At 39.7% G+C, this 17,777-nt stretch overlaps 1 protein-coding gene across 7 annotated transcripts in view; it reads left to right on the forward strand.

The window, feature by feature from the left end:
* LOC122563719 (zinc finger MYM-type protein 4) overlaps positions 1 to 17,777 on the forward strand; it is a 208,474-nt gene that overhangs the window by 116,917 nt on the left and 73,780 nt on the right. For 5 of the 7 annotated variants that reach the window (XM_043717848.2, XM_043717850.2, XM_043717849.2 and 2 more), the window contains 2 exons: positions 4,430 to 5,395; positions 14,383 to 14,450. In XM_043717848.2, the coding sequence (XP_043573783.2) occupies positions 4,430 to 5,395; positions 14,383 to 14,450 (1,034 nt within the window). The remainder of the gene's footprint in view (positions 1 to 4,429; positions 5,396 to 14,382; positions 14,451 to 17,777) is intronic. The other 2 variants (XM_087976897.1, XM_043717852.2) reach the window with 1 other exon arrangement.

Genomic DNA, 17,777 nt, shown 5'->3' on the forward strand with positions numbered 1-17,777 from the left:
CTGCACCCCTTCTAGTGTCAGTATATCCTTTATCAAGTATCCTGAGTTTTATTGTAGGGGCATAGAGTACAAGAGCAAGAGGTAATCCTTGTATTCGACATTTAGTCAACCTCAGCTGGAATTTTGGGCACCACATTAAATGAAGGCTGTGAATGCATTGGAGAGACTACTGAGGGATTTACAAGAATCGTTCCAGGGATGGGAAACTCCAGTTAAGAGGATAGTTTGCAGAGATTAAGACTGCTTAGAAAGGAGACTAAGAACAGATCTGCTAGAAAAATCACCGAATGGTTTGCTAGAGTAGGTGTGGAGAAACTATATTTGTAAAAGGACACAGATCTAAATTGATTTGTTAAAGAAAAAGAATACTGGAAAGGTGCTTTTTCACACAGAGATTTAGGTCTGGAATGCACTACCCAGAAGTGTGGTGGAGGAAAGTTCAATTGACATATTCAAGGGGAAACAAGGTGATTATCTAAATAAACAATGTCCAAGGTTACAAGGGAAAGGCAAGTGAATGACACTAAGCCCTATCCTCATTTGGAGATCAGATGCAAACGTGATGGATCAAATGGTCTCCTGCACCATAACACTTTTCTTTGTGATTCTGTGAAAATATCTGTCAGTTGAAGCCTTGATGAAAGTGTCCTTTGCAGCATAATTATCCATAAGAAGAGACACTATCCTGCAAACAGTTTCTTGGGCTTTGTCTTCCCAACACTTGTCTTTTAGTTCCAGAGTTGGCTTCTAGTGCTTCTGTTGAGTTGTTTGAATGCTACCATCTTGACTTGTAATCTTCAGCTGATTTCCCAAGCCGTGGAGGCTGTTGTTTTTGCTCCAGGAAGTTCCTGTATCATTTTCATTGTGCCAGTCCTAATGTTGATGGCGCTGAAACCTAGGGGTCTGAATGCATGTCTTGTTCAGCTGACTATTTAATTCCACTGCTGTGAAATTGAATTGTGTGTGAACAAATTTCCGGTTGGTTTATGAACTGTTTTTGAAGCTTTTTTTTGTTTGGAGCTGCTTTAGGGCTGATATGTTCATCTTACTTCTCTTGGACTGTCGTTCACATGATGTTCATTTCAGATTAAACAAGTCAGTACTCTGTCCAACAAGCATTAGTTCCTTGCATGGATTGAATGATACAGATGTAAATTGGATCTTAACTTAAACAATAACATTGTAAAAAAGGTGCTTGTGCTTTGATCTATGATGTCTCTATGTGGTTTTGTATTTTTGTGGTCTCCGCGCCCTTCAGTGATATCCAAGTTTGAGACCACTGACTTCAGATCTGAGAAAGACAAATTGGAATTTTTTTTCTTGATGAGAGTTCTGGTCGGCATGAAGGGAGTTGGGTCCCATTTACAAGGGAATTAAATGCAGTAGCAGGGAAGTTTTACTACAGTTGTACAAAGAGTTAAAGGCACTACATTTTTCATCTCTATACTTAAAAGGATACAATGACAACAAAGCAGTACAGAGAAGATTTACTCAACTGATTCCCAGGATGAAGGAGTTATCACATGAAGGTTAAAAAGATCTGTGCTGTATCCTTTGATATTTAAAAGAATGAAATGTGATTTTAATGAAACATGTAAAACTCAGAGGGGGCTTGATACAGAGTTGCTGAAAAAGAAACTAAAACTGGATGACACGGTTTAAAAATAAGGGACCCTCATTTAAGTTCATGTTGAGTAATTTTTTCAAAGGGTCATTTGCCTGTGGAATATTCTTCCAGTGAGCATTGGTAACAGTCATTCCGTTAGAATCTGGTTTGATAAGCATCACAAGGTGTAAGGTAAGATCAGCAAGTAGAGGTGAGGCCACAGTCAGATTAGCCATGATCTTAAGAAATGACAAAACAGGTTCAAGGGGCTGAATAGCCTTGTCTGCTCCAATTTTTTTGTCTGTATGTCCATGAATCACTAAAACTAGTTGCTTTGTTCATATCTTTGCTGACATTTTGATGTCTTTTGGCAATTTCTTCTTTAGAACAGTTGGTATTTGCAAAGGTTTTGGTTTTTTCAGTTAAGTGTTCACACTTTCTACGGAAATCTGTTCCTGCTAATCCGGGGAAGTTTTTAATCTAGTAAAATTGTACTCAAAAATAGTGATGATGGCAACAGAATGTAAAATCCAGGCCATCTCAAATCAAGTGTTGGACAACAAGAGTTCAATATCGAACTGGGAAAAAGGCAACATTTGCATGTGGAAATACAATCAGTGAGCAGTGGCTGCTGTGTACTATTTTAGCTGAAAGATTCGACTGATGCCAGAAGTTGAATAGAGCATGGCTGTCACTTATTTGTCACTTAAATCACAAAATTAGAAAATTGAAATCCATATTAATGTCTAAAATGTTAATATTAGTTGATCTATTATTGACTAACCATGTAATATTGGAATATTAAATCTATTACAAAACATTAAGGAAGTGCGAAATTCAAGATGGTGGTAGAGTAGCGGGGCTGTACCTCTTGCTCAGGGCTCATCCGCTCCTGCATACTTTCTTTTTTTCTTTTTACATCTCTTGATTCCATTTTCTTTTCCCCGTTCTTCTTTGCGAGCCTTTTATTTTGGATTCCCTACAGTGTGGAAACAGGTCCTTTGGCCCAACAAGTTCACACCGATCCTCTGAAGGATAACCCAACCAGACCCATTTCCCTCTGACCAATGCACCAATGGACAATTTAGCATGGTCAATTCACCTGACCTGCATATCTTTGGACTGTGGAAGGAAACCAGAGCACCTGGAGGAAACCCACGCAGACACTGGGAGGATGTGCAAACGCCACATAGACAGTCGTGTGAGATGGGGATCCAACCTGGGTCCCTGGTGCTGTGAGGCAGCAATGTTGACCACTGAGCTACCATGCTGCCCCTTTTCTGGCGGATTCGTTGACAAAATTGGCGTGGCAGCTTGAGTGGCCTATGGTCTGGCAATAGAGCTGGGCACTTCTGGTTGCAGTTGGCCCAATGTGAGGACTCCTGGCGTTGATGAGGTAACAAGTACAGCGGTGGCAACATGGTATTCCCAGGTCAGGAGCTCCTGGCGTCACTGAGGTGGCAGTGGAGCCGGGGTCGTGGTTTCAACAGTGGTAGGCCCAGAGGCGAAGAGCTGGTGCTGAAAGTGAGCAACCTTTACGTTAGTGGGGCTGGTGATGCGATGGAGTAGGACGCTCCAATCAGAGCTCCTTTTGTTTCCTTCTTCTCCTCTTTGCTTACCCCTTTGATCTCTTGGCAACTTGTGGCAGCTCTCAGTGGTCTCTCTGTGGCTTGTGGCTATCCAGTCTCGATCCATTGTGCGAGTGGATCCTGCTCAGGCACATTTCTAAGGCACCCAGGGGAGATCGGAGAGGCAGGCGTTTCAGCAACAGCGACGATAACAGTGGCTGCATCATTGAGAACACAGCACAGTGAGATTAGCAGAGGACTCCAAAGACTGTTGAATTTTTAACTTCTGTTGCTTTCCTCGTTTAAACTATGAAAGGCTCTAGTGTCAACTATTCCCTACTTTACTTTTCTTCTATTTTCTGAAGTAATGGTTAATTTTTTTAACTCTCATTTCTTAATACTTTAGCACTTTTACCTAGATACCTTGGTACGCAAGGTGGTGCCATATGTGGCGACATTATACACTTCTCACTGTCCTCCTGCACCTCTGTACTCGGCCATGGCCACGTGACAATAAAATCTAAAAATTCGGAAAATTTCTATCCTTTTTATTAAATTATTCAAAAAGATGCTGGATTCTGACAACTGGTGAAGCTTTCTACTGTATTTTGCTGTAATATTCACAGTAAAATGCAAGTGACGATAAATAAACCATAATCCTCAATTTCATCCATTCCAGTCGGCTGCTTTTGCGAATTTTTATTCACTGACACTTCCAATGTGCTTTTCTCGTCCATGTAATTATCCTTCACAGTTTCTGCTGTTATTGTAGGCCATGTTGACTTGTTCAAAATTACATTTAACTCTGTCTCTGCGTATTTTCAAATTAAGCATTTTGTATAGATGAGTCCATAATTTTAAAGCAATAATGAGTTTAGTTTTTAAAAGGTGATGCCAGGATTATGGAAATGGAGTATGTGTATTGAAAGAACTTGAATTCAGGACTGGAGTGGGGCTTATAAAAATGTTGGAAGATTATTGAGTAATGTTCGTAAACCAGGCAGGCTGCCTTCGGATAGAAGGCTATCAAATCTGGGATGAGACCAGTAGATAGTTTTGGAACTTCAAGATTTGAGGATTGCACTGTACTTTTTCTTTGGCTCAGAGTGCCAGGTTTTGGCTAGTGCCAATGGATTGCCACTGGCAATAGAGGCTTAGACAATGAAGTGTTGAAAGTGGGATGTTTATAAATAAGCATTTCATCTAAGCTCATTGACACTATCTAAATATAACGCTCTTTCTTCTCTCCTCTTAGGTGAGGATGAAATGGATACTCAAGGTGGTTGGCAACCAGTCCTATCCAGAGACTCTTCTCCTGAGGCACTAGACTTCAGCACAACCAATCGAGCTAAAGCTGAGAGAAGACTTGAACTGTCTGTGACTGTGAATGAAAGTAGCTTTGGTCAGAGTGACTCATTTGGGAGGCAGAGTGATGCTTTTAAAAATAAAGAGCAAACTTTATTACAAAGAGGACATTCTCTGGATGAAGATCAGAATGATTATATGAGCTCAAGTGAACTTGTTGCTGTGCCTTTAGGGGAAGATAATGACAATGAAGTTGATTTTGATCCAGTGGACAGTCCAAGGATTCAGCACTCTCAAACTAACCAAATTACTCTTAGTGATAATTTTGAAGATGGAAATGGAGTTGAACAGGGCGTATTTAGTGAAGCTGAGGAAAAGAGGAGGAAGACTGAGCTTGATGAGCTAAAATATAGAAAGCAGCCAATTGAAAACAAACGCGATGACTATGCATCAGATGGTGCGAACAGTTTTGAGAAGGCCTTGCTGTTAAATGATTCTGACAGGCGCTTTGAATGTGAAGATGAGAATCGGGACATTCACAAAACAACTTTATGTAATGACAATGAAAGTAATTTGACTTTGCATAAAACGGAACTGTTTAATATTGCTGAAAATGGAGATGCTATTTCGAGAGCACGAAGTAAGCTCACTGTGGGTGAAGATGAAAAATCTGCTGCATTATTACGCAAATCAGTTCTCCTGAAAGAATCTGTTGGATTTCCAATGAAAAGATCAGAAAAGAAAGACTTTATGTCAGAGACAAGGTTAGCAATTAAAGATTGTTTGCCAACAATGGTTGACTGTCTTACGAGAGGGGCTGTGGAAAGACATGGGGAATCTGCAAGGACTGAAGTCCTGGATAAAGGAAAAATTGAAAAAAATCGGAAAGTGCCTCGGCATGAAGATTTATCTGCAGGTTCGTTCCAAAAATAAGACGTAGTATGAAGCTGCACATGCCCCAATCCTAGATTAAAGAGAGTCATCAGGTCTTAGTCAGAAAAAGATGTTGCATTATTGATCTTCACCTCTGTTTTGAGGAATGAATCATAACTTGCACTTCTTTTCACTATTTATTAATTCTTACAAGAACAAAAAGCTTCAGAGGAGAAGAGATGACAATTGGAACAATCACTGTGTTGTAAAAACTTTGCAATTTAAAAAAATAACTTTTTAAACAATAGTTTGTAAGGAATTATTTAGAAGCTTTCAATTATATATGGAAAGCATTAATTCTATGTCACCTCCTCTTACTTTGGATAGTATGTGTTTATTTTCTGGGTTGCATCAGAGAATTTTGAGGCTTACTTTCTCAATAGGTTGTAATAGGGCAGATTGTTGTTTTGTGTTCACTTTACAAAAATTAGTTTATTTAATGTGGCTAGATGCAGCGCCATCGATATGTGGTCTTAAAATAATGTTCATTTCATAAGGAATGAGAAAACCTTAATACATGAAATGTATAAGTGTACAATCAATTCATATCAGTAAGCTTGTGGAATGTTGATGTTCATTTGAGCACATTTGCTGTCTTTCATTTGGTTGAGTATAACCACTGAATCTTTCAGTATTTGTATTCTCACCTTTTGAGGAATGAAGTTGAGGGCTTAAGTACCACTCTACAGACTTGAGCACACAATTTGCACTGACTGTTCAGTACGAAGATGCAGCACTGTTGAAACTGTTGCTTGTTACATTAAATTCAAACCATGGCCCTAAGATGGAATGGGAAGATTACTTGTCACTGTTAGAAGACCAGAGGAACTCTTTCTTTGCTTTGCCAAGATTTATCCTTTAACCAAAATCTGGTCATTCATCATCTCATTGTCTGACTTCACTATGTTTGCATTGGCTGTTGTGCTTTTATACATTATAACAGTGACTGCCCTTCAGAATGACTTCATGTTCTGAAGCACTTCGAATGATCCTAATATCATGAACGATGCTACAAAGTCCATTTCTTCAATTTTAGAAATTCATTAGCCAGCAGTTTCCTGATGGTGTTCCAAAGTAAGTAGGAAGCAGTGGATGCTGGGGAGAAACGGAAATTTTTCATAACTAGTTTTTTGTAGTAATCGGGCAGAAGAATTTTGAGACAGCCATGTTCTTTGAAGGCAGAAGTGATTTTGGAAGTCCCTGAACATGGAATGATTAATGCCATTGCTTAATATAAAGGACCACACCTCCAATGCCTAAGCCAAACATTAATATTTTCAGTCAACAAGTGTGATCCACTTAAAAAATGAGCAGGAGTATCCATGCTTTGTTTTTATCAACTGAAGTTATGGATTTGCAGTTGTAATGGACATGACAGAAGGAAGTACATAAATAATGTTATGATCCCACTAGCTGTTATTATCGGACACATCAGACCCCAGATGGAAACCTATTGGTAGCTCATATTTTGATTTGTTTTTGCTGGATCAAAGTGGTGTCTGGTTGAAGCATCACACAATGCAGCAGATTTTGCTTTAACAATAAAGCCGATGTTTATTTGCAACAGAAATGAAGATGAAAAGGATAATCCAAAATATCTACTTGTAGTTCAAGCTCAATGAGTTTTAAATACAGTAAAAGTACAATTCCATGATCCCAAAACACTACTTTATAAGTTGAAAAGGAACAAAACATTAATAGTACCCAAAGCAAAACCTTGCAAAGGGTCCAAAATGGCATTCACACAATACTTGCCAGAGTCCCTTTTTTTGACACCTTGCTATATTTAGGTCACTTGCGGCTTCAGTTTTTTGTTTGAATATGAAGGTAACTTCTTCCTGGAGCTGCTACAGACCAATTTAAATGTATTCAGTTTTAAGTGCCTTTTTCCAGGTTTTATCCCAACACTTCTCTTCTGCAACTACCACTAGCTCTTTACTCTAAGGTAACATATTTCTCATTGTATCCTTCCCTCTTAAGAACACTGGACTCTGTAGCCTTCCTATTCTGAAGACTTCAAAGGACTACCCCATTCAAAGTAAAATTCGAAGTCCCCCTTCCAACTATAGATGTTTTCCTTGAAGTTAAAAAAAAATAAGTTCTAGAAAACTAAAAAAACCTGAGGCCCCATTATTTTCCTTACTGGGTTGCAAAGCCACCTAAAGTTAACAAGTTCCATTATTCGTGCACAAAACTCATTCATTCTAAAGCTAAGTCTCGAGACTAATTTAAACAGAAACACCACAGCTTCAGATATTCTTAAGTTAGACATTAGCTTCACCTTTAGTAATTCAAAAACCAGAAACCCAAGGTTATGATAAATAATATCGAAACGTATATAAATACTACAGTTTACATCATAGGAAAGAACTTCCCAGCAATAGTAGTTAGGCCTATGTTTCAGCAGTTCTTCCCAGGACAGTATTTGATCAGGTAATTTCAGTCAGCAGCAAAAAAATAAACTCCAGATCATAGGGATTTGTAGTGACAAAGGTTTGTGCCAGCCAAGTAAGAGTTATTCTGCTGGATCCGATTTTCCTCTCTTGGTTCATGGCTTTGCTAGTTGGAACACTTCAACTCTCACGGAATACAAGGAGAACTAGCTATTTGGATACAGAATTGGTTAAAAGGTAGAAGACAGTGGGTGGTGATGGAGGGTTTCAGACTGGAGGCCTGTGACCAGTGGAGTGCCACAAGGATCGGTGCTGGGTCCTCTTCTTTTCATCATTTATATAAATGATTTGGATGTGAGCATAAGAGGTACAGTTAGTACGTTTGCAGATTACACCAAAATTGGAGGTGTAGTGAACAGCAAAGAAGGTTACCTCAGATTACACCAGGATCTTGACCAGATGGGCCAATGGGCTGAGAAGTAGAAGATGGAGTTTAATTCAGAAAAATGCGAGGTGCTGCATTTTGAGAAAGCAAATCTTAGCAGGACTTATACACTTAATGGTAAGGTCCTCGGGAGTGTTGCTGATCAAAAAGACCTTGGAGTGCAGGTTCATAACTCCTTGAAAGTGGAGTCGCAGGTATGTAGGATAGTGAAGAAGGCATGTGGTATGCTTTCTTTTATTGGTCAGAGTATTGAGTACAGGAGTTGGGAGGTCATGTTGAGGCTCTACAGGACATTGGTTAGGCCAGTATTGGGACATTGTGTGCACTCCTGGTCTCCTTCCTATCGGAAAGATGTTGTGAAACTTGAAAGGGTTCAGAAAAGATTTAAAAGGATGTTGCCAGGGTTGGAGGATTTGAACTATAGGGAGAGGCTGAACAGGTTGGGACTGTTTTCCCTGCAGCATCTGAGGTTGAGGAGTGATCTTATGGAGGTTTACAAGTTCATGAAGGGCGTGGATAAGATAAATAGACAAAGTCTTTTCCCTGGGGTCAGGGAGTCCAGAACTAGAGGGCATATGTTTAGGGTGAGAGGGGAAAGATATAAAAGAGACCGAAGGGGTAACTTTTTCAAGCAAACGGTGGTATGTGTGTGGAATGAGCTGTCAGAGGAAGTGGTGGAGGCTGGTACAATTGTAACATTTAAGAGGCATTTTGATGGGTATATGAATAGGAAGGGTTTGCAGGGATATGGGCCGGGTGCTGGTAGGTGGGACTAGATTGAGTTAGGATATCTGGTCAGCATGGACGAAGGATCTGTTTCCATGCTGTACATCTTTGACTCGTAAGTGCACACCAAAATACTACTTGTACACAAGAAGGGTTTTAACCTCAGCCACGTTTTTAGTTAGTGAGTTCCAGAAGGATCTCAGGCTCAAGGTGAAGAAAACTCAACTCCCCTTTAATTCTTCTAACTACTTTAAATGTTGTTTGCAGGCCAGTGACCTCTTTGTTGATGGAAATAGATCTTTCCTGTACATTCTGTCTAGGTCCTCTTGATTCACACTAACTAAATTTCTCCTCACCCTCTGTTCCAAAGAAAATTATCCCAAGCCTATCAAGTCTGTCTCCGTATTTAAAACCTTTTTTATATCCTCTTTAGTATGATCATCATCTTCTGGTAATGTGGCCATCAGAATTGTCTACAGAGCTCTAACTTGAGTCTCGTTAGTTTCTGTACAGTTCTAGAATAACCTTTCTTCTGTGACTTGACTAATCATGAACTGTATCTTGTATGCTTTTTTAACTGGTCAATCTATCTGCCTCGCTACCTTTGGAGATCTCTCGACATGAAACCAACCTCCTTCTGTTCCTCTACATTTCTCATTTTCCTAACATCTATTCTGTATTACCTTGCAGTCTACAGTTTCTTTGTTTGCAATTATTAATTCCCTGGCCTAACCTGCAAAAGGCTATATTTCATTTTTTTTCTTTTAACATACAGATGCTGCTGCTGGTTTTCTCTCAACTCCTTTTTAGCCATCCATTGTTAATTTCTAATCATGTGGCTTAGCATGAATCTTCACAGCATTGTACATTTGCTTCCTTTTGATTCGTTATCACCCCATAATTTCCTTAGCTAACTGTTGATAATGCATTCTTCTTCTCGCATATTTCTTTCTCAGTAAAATTTGTACTGAAATATTCTTAAATATCTGCAACTGCTTTCCTGTCTCAGCTTTAACCTATTTTATCATTTCACTTTAGCCAACTCAGTATTTGTGCCCTTGCAATTGCTTTCATTAAAGTTGAAGATGTAGTTTTAGTCCTGAACCTCAACGTGAAATTCTTATGTGTTATCAGCATCTTCCCAAGACATCCTTAAATTCATGCTGCCTCATTACACTTAACTGGGGAACAGGCTATTCTAGACCTGGCAGGTTCCAAAATGCACTGTTCTAAGAAACTACCCTGAATAAGCTGGAAGAACCTCTCCCAAGTTACCTTTGCTAATTTGATTCATCCAGTCCATAGGAAGATTAAAATCTTCCATGATGATTTAAATAGATTCCTTACAAGTGCCCATTATTTCTTGATTTATGCTTGGTCTGATAATGTCGCTACTTTTGGGTGAAGGGGGCTGTTATCCTCCTACCAATGATGTTCCTTTGCTATTTCTTGTCTCCACGGTTCTATATTATGATCCTTTGAAGTGAGATCTTGGGCGTAGAATCAAGACAAAAGTGGAGTGTATAGTATATTACTGTATATACTCAAGTAATAGTCAAATTTTTTGACTACTTTGTAAGGTTAAATTTATGGGGTTGACTGTTACATGGATCCTACTTTTGAGGGACTAAAATTCATGGCGATCAAAATTCATACCATATCATTAGCAGAAGCCCAATTGGCGGCTCAGTGGTTAGCACTGCTGCCTCACAGCATTAGGGTCCCAGGTTCGATTCCAGCCTTGGGCGATTGCCTGTGTGGAGTTTGCACATTTCCCCGTATCTGCGTGGGTTTCCTCCGGGTGCTCCGGTTTCCTCCCACAGTCCAAAGATGTGCGGGTCAGGTGAATTGGCCATGTTAAATTGCCCATAGTGTTAGTGCATTAGTCAGAGGGAAATGTGTCTGGGTGGGTTACTCTTCGGAGGGTCGGTGTGGACTTGTGGGGCAGAAGGGCCTGTTTCCACACTATAGGGAATCTAAAAAAATTGATTTCTCAACAAAGAAAGAAAATGAATTGTGGTAATTCTGAAAACCCGGAGCGGAACACAACAGCTCGCGGGCTGGAAGACCGGGAGCGGAGCGGAACAACCGGCAGACTGGAAAGCTGGAGTTGTACATGACGGCCAGCACGCTGACTCATAAATGTTAATCTGTTGTCAGTGAAGAACAAGGGTCATCTTTTACATGTATGGAAAATTCCAGGTTATTTGGCCAAAAATAGGGGGTCGATTTTTAAATGAGTTTGATTATTATTCGAGTATGAATGGTAGGCTTTTTTTTATAAAAGGAATACCTTGTGATGTAAAAATACCTCAAAGGAATGGAGGGGAAATGTGATAAGTTGGTTCTGCTTTAATTTGTGAAAATAATTATATTAAATAATTGACAAGCAAAATAATGTTAGAAGTCTCTTGATTTTTAAAAACATTTCATGGGATATTCGTGGTGTGTGATGTTTACACAGCTAGTTGTCAACTGCAGGGTAAATCTGCTTGATGCACTGAGACCAAGGATCGATAAAACCTTAGATAATTTTGATCTTCCTACTCTGTCAGTATTGCAACTTTATTCCAGCTATTTAACCCAATAACAAGATCATAGCTAAAATGTTTATGGATTTAGGAACATTTGGAGGAATGGGATGAAGCCTGTGAGTATCAGTAACTTTGCATGTTCCATATTTTCAATTTTGTCAAACCCAGTGCAGATTGATGACCTGCCTCCAGGCGCTGAACTTGATAGCAAATTGTCTGAATTCCATCCCTGCTTAAAATCACACTATGGCCTGTCACCCCTGCATGGTTTGTCTCACTTAACTGTTCTGTTTCCAATACCACGCTTATTCCACTTTGTGATTCACTGTTCAGTTTTCCACTTAACGATTTTGTATCCTGGACTATCTTTGAGCGGTGCACTGGTAAATTATTGGTTGGCTGACAAATGTACATTAATTGAACTCCATTCTTAGGTGGCCAATAAATGTAGCTGCGAAAAAACAGCTATAATTTATGTTGTTGTGAGATGCCTTTGTTTTTCCAGTCACTAGTGCCTTTTTTCCTAAAATAAGAGCAGAAGCAATAAGCATTTAGATTGTTTCAGATGACCATACTTTCACTTATTACAAGTAAATTATTTCCCTTGCTGCAGCTTTATACATAATTGTCAGAAATATAAATGCACAAAATCCACTTCCCTGGCTGATCCAAGCATGTTATTTTGAGAGTTCAATCACTCCAAAGTAGATCGTTATATTTATAACTGATTTGTTTCTGAATTTATTATGTATATGTCTATTAATGTTCTGTATAAACCAAGGTAAATTAGATGGTACCTAATACGGTGTAGGAGTGATTGTCTTTTGTGATATTCATGTTTATAATTCTTAGTCAGTCTTATGGTATCACAATGATGGTGTAAAAGCAAAGTACTGTGGATGCTGGAGATCAAGAATAAAAGCAGAAGTGCTGAAGAAACCCAGCTGGCTGGAAATATCTGTGGAGAGAGAAATAAAGCCCGATATGTCCCCGCTTCAGTACTCCATATTATCTGCCATGATCGCATCAAATTGTGGAGCAAGCTCAAGGGTTGAACTGCTCCCAATTCCTATGTTTTTATGTTCTCTCCACAGATACTGCCAGAACTGTTGAGTTTCTCCAGCATTTTGTTTTTACCTCGATGCTGGTACAATTTTAATCCGGATATTGGGAAACCTGAGGCCATAAACCAGTTTCTGGAGTTTATTTGACTAATCTGCACACATTACTACTGGCAGCAAAATCATTAACTGAAATTTTGTTGGCATTTCAAGGCAAGACCAGAAAACCCTTTGACTTGTAAACTCCAGAAGCTGAATTCAGTCTTTAGAATAATCTCTCACAAGTGGCTTTATAAACGTTTTACTGCGTCAAGGAAGTAACAAGTGGAGGTCAGATATTTTGCCACAGATAAGGAAGGAAGAATGGAGACAGCAACCTCGTACTGTTCCTAACTGAGGCCTTGCAGCTACTTAGTGATATTCTCTGGTGCCTTAAAGTAGCTTGATTTTTTGCCTTTTCACTTTCCAGGATTATTTTAGTACTTTGCTTACCAGCACCCATTACTTGATTTCTCAGAGATATACTAAACAGAAAAAAATGAGAAATGATTTGGTTCTGGTGATTTGGTTTGTACCATCGTGTTGTTAGGGCTGTATTTGTTTTGTTTGAGTAATCGTTTTACTATATTCATGAATTGATATTGTAATTAGCATTATAAATGTGTGTTAAGTTCACACACATTTTCTGTGAAAGAGATTCCTTTGGAAAACAACATTGACAGGTACATGAGGAGGTGGCGATTTACTCCCAAAAGAATTTTAAACTTAGAGTGCATCAACTGAGCAAGAGCTCTGTGGGGTTTACTCACAGTTCCAGCAGAGAATGTACAGTTTTCAGATGGCTTGCTCATTCTCTTTGTCATTTCCATGCAATGGCTTTCCCCACAGGCTATGTTGGCCTGGCCAAGGAAGCAACTTGCAAAGTGTAAATGGCAACAGCTTGTGTTGCACACTTAAAGGATTTGTTCATGCGTTCAGTGATTTAAAATAAATGATTCAGACATTTTCTCTGATCCTTCTGTGAAGTTGCACATCAGATGTATGGGAGGTAGTAGAGATAGCTGCACAGCTTCACAGGATCTGTAAATTTGATGAGAAATTCTAAGGGTGACCCTCTATGCCATATTCCTGTCTGCTTTGAAAGTTGCAATGTTTTTGAGCAGCTGTATCCAAAGCCACTAATGAAAAATTAAGAGCTGCATCTGCTGAAAATCTGAAACAAAAAATGAAATAGCTGGAGAAACTCAACAGGTCTTTCACTAACTTTGCAGAGAAAGCAGAGTCAGCGGTTCAGATGCATTGACCCTTCTTCAGAACTTCAAAGGACATGTGGGTCTTTGTAAGGTTTAAATCAATGCGTCTCATAATTCTTATTTTGTTAGTCTCTGGTTAATAAATTTTAGCATTCTGATCCAAGGTTTTTTTCCATCAATGGGAAACTTGGTCACTAATCTGTATTGAGTGGTTTGTCCATATTCTGTGTAGGTTAATATCATTGCTACTATGGCCAGATGTATTTATCCATAAGTGAAAGCATAACGAAACACATACGAAATTAATCAAGGGTGTGCAGTAACATAATTAGTATGGCTGAAGTGTGCAGGCAGCCTCTAATGATTTTGCAAAGTCCTGAAATTTGTTAAATGTAAAATTTAATGGAAATGTTTGTCATCTTGGCTGAGATGTACGATTAAAAACCAGCAGCAGCTATTGTTAGAGAGAGACAAAGTAGTTGCAGTCAGATATAATCCTGAAATTTATTCTTAGTTGCAAGCTTGATGCCTTATTAAAATCTTTTTTTTTACAATTAGATGAAACACAAGACATTGATGGAATTGAATCAGAAGCAACTATAACAGCAATAACAGCAGCTACTGTGGTAAGGAAAGGCATTACTATCAAGTATTTTTTGCATAATTGACCCACATTGATCTGATTGTAACTTAATTTTGTGTTGAAGTTCTACCTATTGTCTAATTTAACATGCTTTTACTTCTTCTATTACTTTATTTCCCTCAAGTGTCAGCTGTGGCTCAATTAGTAGCACGTTTACCCAAAATTGGTAGGGTATAGGCAAAATAACCCCCTTCATTTTTTTCCATTGTGCATGCCTTTGAGGCATGTGCATGGCAGTGATTTCTGAAGCCAGATATCAATGTCAAGACATGCTGATCAGCATGCACAGAACTCAAAGTGCTGGGTGACTTATAGAGGACACTAGTTATGGGTTCAAGTCCCAACACTGTAAGACCATAATATAGGAGCAGCATCAACTCACCAGCCCATTGAGTCTGCTTTGCCATTCGATCATGGCTGATCTGTTTCTCAACCCTAGTCTCTTGCCTTCTTCCCATAAACCTTGATCCCCATACCAATCAAGAACCTATCTATCTCTGTCTTAAATACACTCAGTGATTTGGCCTTCACAGCCCTCTGTGGCAATGAGTCCCAAGTTTAAACACCCTTGATCCTTCTCATCTGAGTTCTAAAGGGTCATCTCTTCTCTTTGAGGCTGTGTCCTCGGGGAAAGTCTCTCCTATGAGTGAAAGCATCTTCCCATATCCATTCTATCCAAGCCTTTCAGTATTCTTACGTTTCAATCAGATTCTCCCCATATCCTCTCAACTCAATCGAGTACAGACCCATAGTCCTCAAGCACACCAAATGTGACAAATCCCTCATCTCTGGGATCGTTCTTGTAATCTCACCTGGATGTCCTCTCATGCTTGCATATCCATCCTTAGATATGGGGCCCAGAACTGCCCCCAGTATTCCAAATGCAATCTGACCAGAGCCTTATACAGCCTCAGCAGAATATCTTTGCTCTTGTAGTCTAGCCCTCTAGGAATAAATGTAAACATTGCATTTCCCTTCCTAATTGCCAGCTGAACCTACATGTTAATATTAAGAGAATCCTGAACTAGGCCTCCCATGTCCCATAGTGCTTCAGATTTCTGAAACATTTCCTCCTTTAGAAAAGAATCTGTGCCTCTATTCTTCCCACCGAAGTGCATAAACTCACATTTTCCCACAATGTATCCCATCTGCCACTTCCTTGCCCACAGTCCAGGCCTATCCAAATCCTTCTGCAGCCTTCCCACTTCTTCAACTCTACCTAACTTAGCAACAATGCACTCCGTTCCTTTGTCCAGTTCCTTCGTTATTGTATAAAGTGAATAGTTGTGGTCCCAACACTGCCACGTGGAATTCTTCTCGAGTCTGGTTGCCATCTTAAAAAAGTATACTTTATCCCTACTCTCTGCTTTCTGCCAATCCTTTATCCATGCCAACACCTTGTCCCTAACACATGGGTTCTTATTTAGCAGCTTTCTGTGCGGCACTTTGTCAAAAGGCTTCTGAAAATCCAAATAGATCATAACCACTGGATATCCTTCTACTAACTTGCTCATTACCTCCTCAAAGAATTCCAGCAGTTTTGTCAGCTATGACTTCTACCGAATGAAGTCATGCTGACTCAGCCCAATTTTACTGTGCACTTCCAAATACGCCACAATCTCATGATAATGGACTCTCAACTCTTACCAGAGACTGAGGTCAGACTGACCGGCCTATAATTTGCTGTCTTCTGATTCCCTTCTGAACCAGGAGCTACATTAGCCATTTTCCAGTCTTCTGAGACCCTCCTGACGCCAGAATTTCTGAAAGATCAGCACCAATGCCTCTACAGTCTCCTCAGAAATCACGGATGTAGTCTGGGTGATTTATCCACCTCGAGACCTTTCAGCTTGCCAGCACCTCATTAGTGATGGCTATGACATTCCACTCTGCCTGCTGACTCTCATGTTTCTGTATGCTATGGTGTCTTTCACCATGAAGATTGTTGCAAAGTCCTCAATCAGTTCCTCCGTCATTTCTTTGCTCCCTGTGACTACTTCCCTAGCCGCATTTTCCAGTGGTCCAATAGCCACTCTTGCCTCTTATATAGCTTGAAAAGCTCTTACAATCATCTTTTATGTTTCTTGCTAACTTGCTCTCATATTTCATCTTCTCCCCATTTACTGCTTTTTTAGTTATCCTCTACTGATTTTTTGAAGGTTTCTCAATCCTCTGGCCTACCACATTATATGCTTTTTCTTTTGCTTTAATGCTGTCCCTGACTTCCCTTGTCAGCCATGGTTGCCTCATACTTGTACAAGTATATTTATTCCTTGAGATGAATTTCTGGTTTGCTTCCCGAATGACTCACAGAAACCACTGCCATTGCTGCTCCACTGTCTTCCCTGCTCGGTTCTCCTTCAAATTAAATCTGACCAGCTCATCCCTCGTCTTTGTAGCTACCTTGACTAAATTACACTAGTCAGTTTTAATGTATGTTTCCTCAATATGAATTGGCTTTAACGCAATTGAAGAATTTAGACTGTTAGTGAGTTTTGAGAAGTTTTGTAGCTCAGGTTGAGGTTCTGGATATAGGTTTGCTTGCTGAGCTGGAAGGTTCGTCTTCAGATGGTTCGTCACCGTACTAGGTAACGTCTTCAGTGAGCCTCCGAATGAAGCACTGGTGGTGTAACCCGCTTGCTATTTATGTTTGAGATTCCTTTGGATTGATGTCATTTCCTGTTGTGACAAACACTACATTGGACAAACAGGCAGAACACTAGCCACCGGGATACATGAACATCAACTAGCCACAAAGCGACATGACCCACTCTCACTAGTATCCGTACATACGGATGAGGAAGGACGCTATTTTGACTGGGACAACACATCCATCCTAGGACGAGCCAAACTGTGAGACACATGAGAATTCCTAGAAGCATGGCATTCCAACTGGAACTCTATCAACAAACTTGGACCCCATCTACCACCCGCTGAGAAAAAGAACAGGAAGTGACATTATCATAGGAAATGATGTCACCACAAGAAATGACATCACCAACCCAAGCAAACTCAAACATATAAATGGAAAGCAGACGACACCACCAGTGCTTCATTCGGTGGCCCACCGAAGATATTACTTAATATGGTGACGAAATGTCTGGAACGAACCTTCCAGCTCAGCGAGCAAGCCTACATTAAGAATTTAAACTGTTATTTGCAGAACGCAAGTTTCCTTGCCTATATTAGGTGCAATGCGATTCTGGTCCCATTAGTCTAAATGGCTCAATTATTGTGTGATTTTCTTATAATATGAGATTGCATGGGAACTGGACTATAGCATTACAGAGGAACCTCGATTATCCAGCAT

The sequence above is a fragment of the Chiloscyllium plagiosum genome, unplaced genomic scaffold, assembly GCF_037043375.1.
Source record: "Chiloscyllium plagiosum isolate Xiang-an unplaced genomic scaffold, Cpla_swu_hap1 HiC_scaffold_30, whole genome shotgun sequence".
NCBI classification, from domain to species: domain Eukaryota; kingdom Metazoa; phylum Chordata; class Chondrichthyes; order Orectolobiformes; family Hemiscylliidae; genus Chiloscyllium; species Chiloscyllium plagiosum.